The sequence below is a fragment of the Centruroides sculpturatus genome, unplaced genomic scaffold, assembly GCF_000671375.1.
Source record: "Centruroides sculpturatus isolate CEXI.00-Female unplaced genomic scaffold, Cexi_2.0 scaffold109, whole genome shotgun sequence".
Classification (NCBI taxonomy): domain Eukaryota; kingdom Metazoa; phylum Arthropoda; class Arachnida; order Scorpiones; family Buthidae; genus Centruroides; species Centruroides sculpturatus.
Window position 1 is genome coordinate 213,241 of NW_019384440.1, and position 1,371 is coordinate 214,611.

Consider the following 1,371-nt stretch of genomic DNA (forward strand, 5'->3'; position numbering starts at 1 on the left):
ACTGAAATTGTGAAATTGATCGAAGATGATAATATTAAACTAATTACTAGATTATTCAATCGGATCTACAATACTGGCACAATACCAAAAGACTGGTTAAAATCAACCTTTGTAACAATCCCTAAAACAAGTCATCCTAAAAGTTGTAGCGACTACAGACTCATTAGTCTCATGTGCCATGTTCTGAAGATATTTCTACATATTATACACGCCAGGATATATAAAAAATGTGAAATTGATCTCGAGGAAACTCAATTTGGATTCAGAAATGCTTTTGGAACAAGAGAAGCGTTGTTTAGTATCAACGTCCTTCTCCAGAGATGTCGTGAACAACAAAAAGACATATTTGCTTGTTTCATCGACTATGAAAAGGCTTTCGATAGTGTGAAACACTCCAAATTAATAGAGATCTTACACCAAGTTCAATTAGATGGCAAGGACATCAGAATAATTCAAAATTTATACTGGGGTCAAACAGCAGAAGTCAAGTTAGGAACAATGAAAACAGCAGAAATTGAAATACAGAGAGGAGTCCGGCAGGGCTGCATTCTTTCGCCCTTATTGTTTAATCTGTACTCAGACAAAATCTTCAAAAATGCCTTAGAAAACTCAAATTATGGGATTAAAATCAACGGTGTAATTCTTAACGTCATTAGATATGCTGATGATACACTAATCATATGCGACAGCCTAGAAGGTTTACAGGTACTACTAAACAAAATTAACTCAGCAGGAATTGATACCGGTCTCAAAATAAATGGAAACAAAACTAAATTTATGATTTTTAGTCAGATCCCACACAGAGAGGCACAACTTGTTCTTGACCAAAAAAAATTGAACGGGTCAAACAGTTTAAATACTTGGGAAGCATAATTACAGAAAATATAGATTCAGGGAAAGAAATTAAATGCAGGATAGTAGCAGCTAGAACATCCTTCCAAAAAATGAAAACCCTGCTCTGCAACGACAATTTAAATTTGAAATTGCGGCAACGCATGGCCGAATGTTATATTTGGTCAGTTCTCCTCTATGGTGTGGAAAGCTGGACATTAAAAAGGAATACAGAAAGAAGACTGGAGGCATTTGAGATGTGGATTCACAGAAGGATGCTGAGAGTCCCATGGACGGATCGAGTGACCAACAACGAAATTCTAAGCAGAGCAAGAACAAACAGAAAATTGCTGTCAACAATCAAATGCAGAAAGATTGCATACTTGGGACATATCACTAGAGGAGAAAAATACAAAATCCCACAACTAATCCTCAATGGAAAGATTGAGGGAAAGCGTAAACGAGGCCGAAGACATTTATCATGGATGGACAATATTAAAAAATGGACAGGCATACAAAACATTGGGGAGGTAATGAGAA

The 1,371-nt window shown here is 36.3% G+C and overlaps 1 protein-coding gene across 1 annotated transcript in view; it reads left to right on the plus strand.

Annotated features, from left to right (window-relative positions):
- LOC111620115 (plexin-A2-like) overlaps window positions 1-1,371 on the plus strand; it is a 90,483-nt gene that overhangs the window by 40,798 nt on the left and 48,314 nt on the right. Inside the window, exon 21 of the mRNA XM_023361974.1 lies at window positions 216-488. Within this exon, the coding sequence (XP_023217742.1) occupies window positions 216-488 (273 nt within the window). The remainder of the gene's footprint in view (window positions 1-215; window positions 489-1,371) is intronic.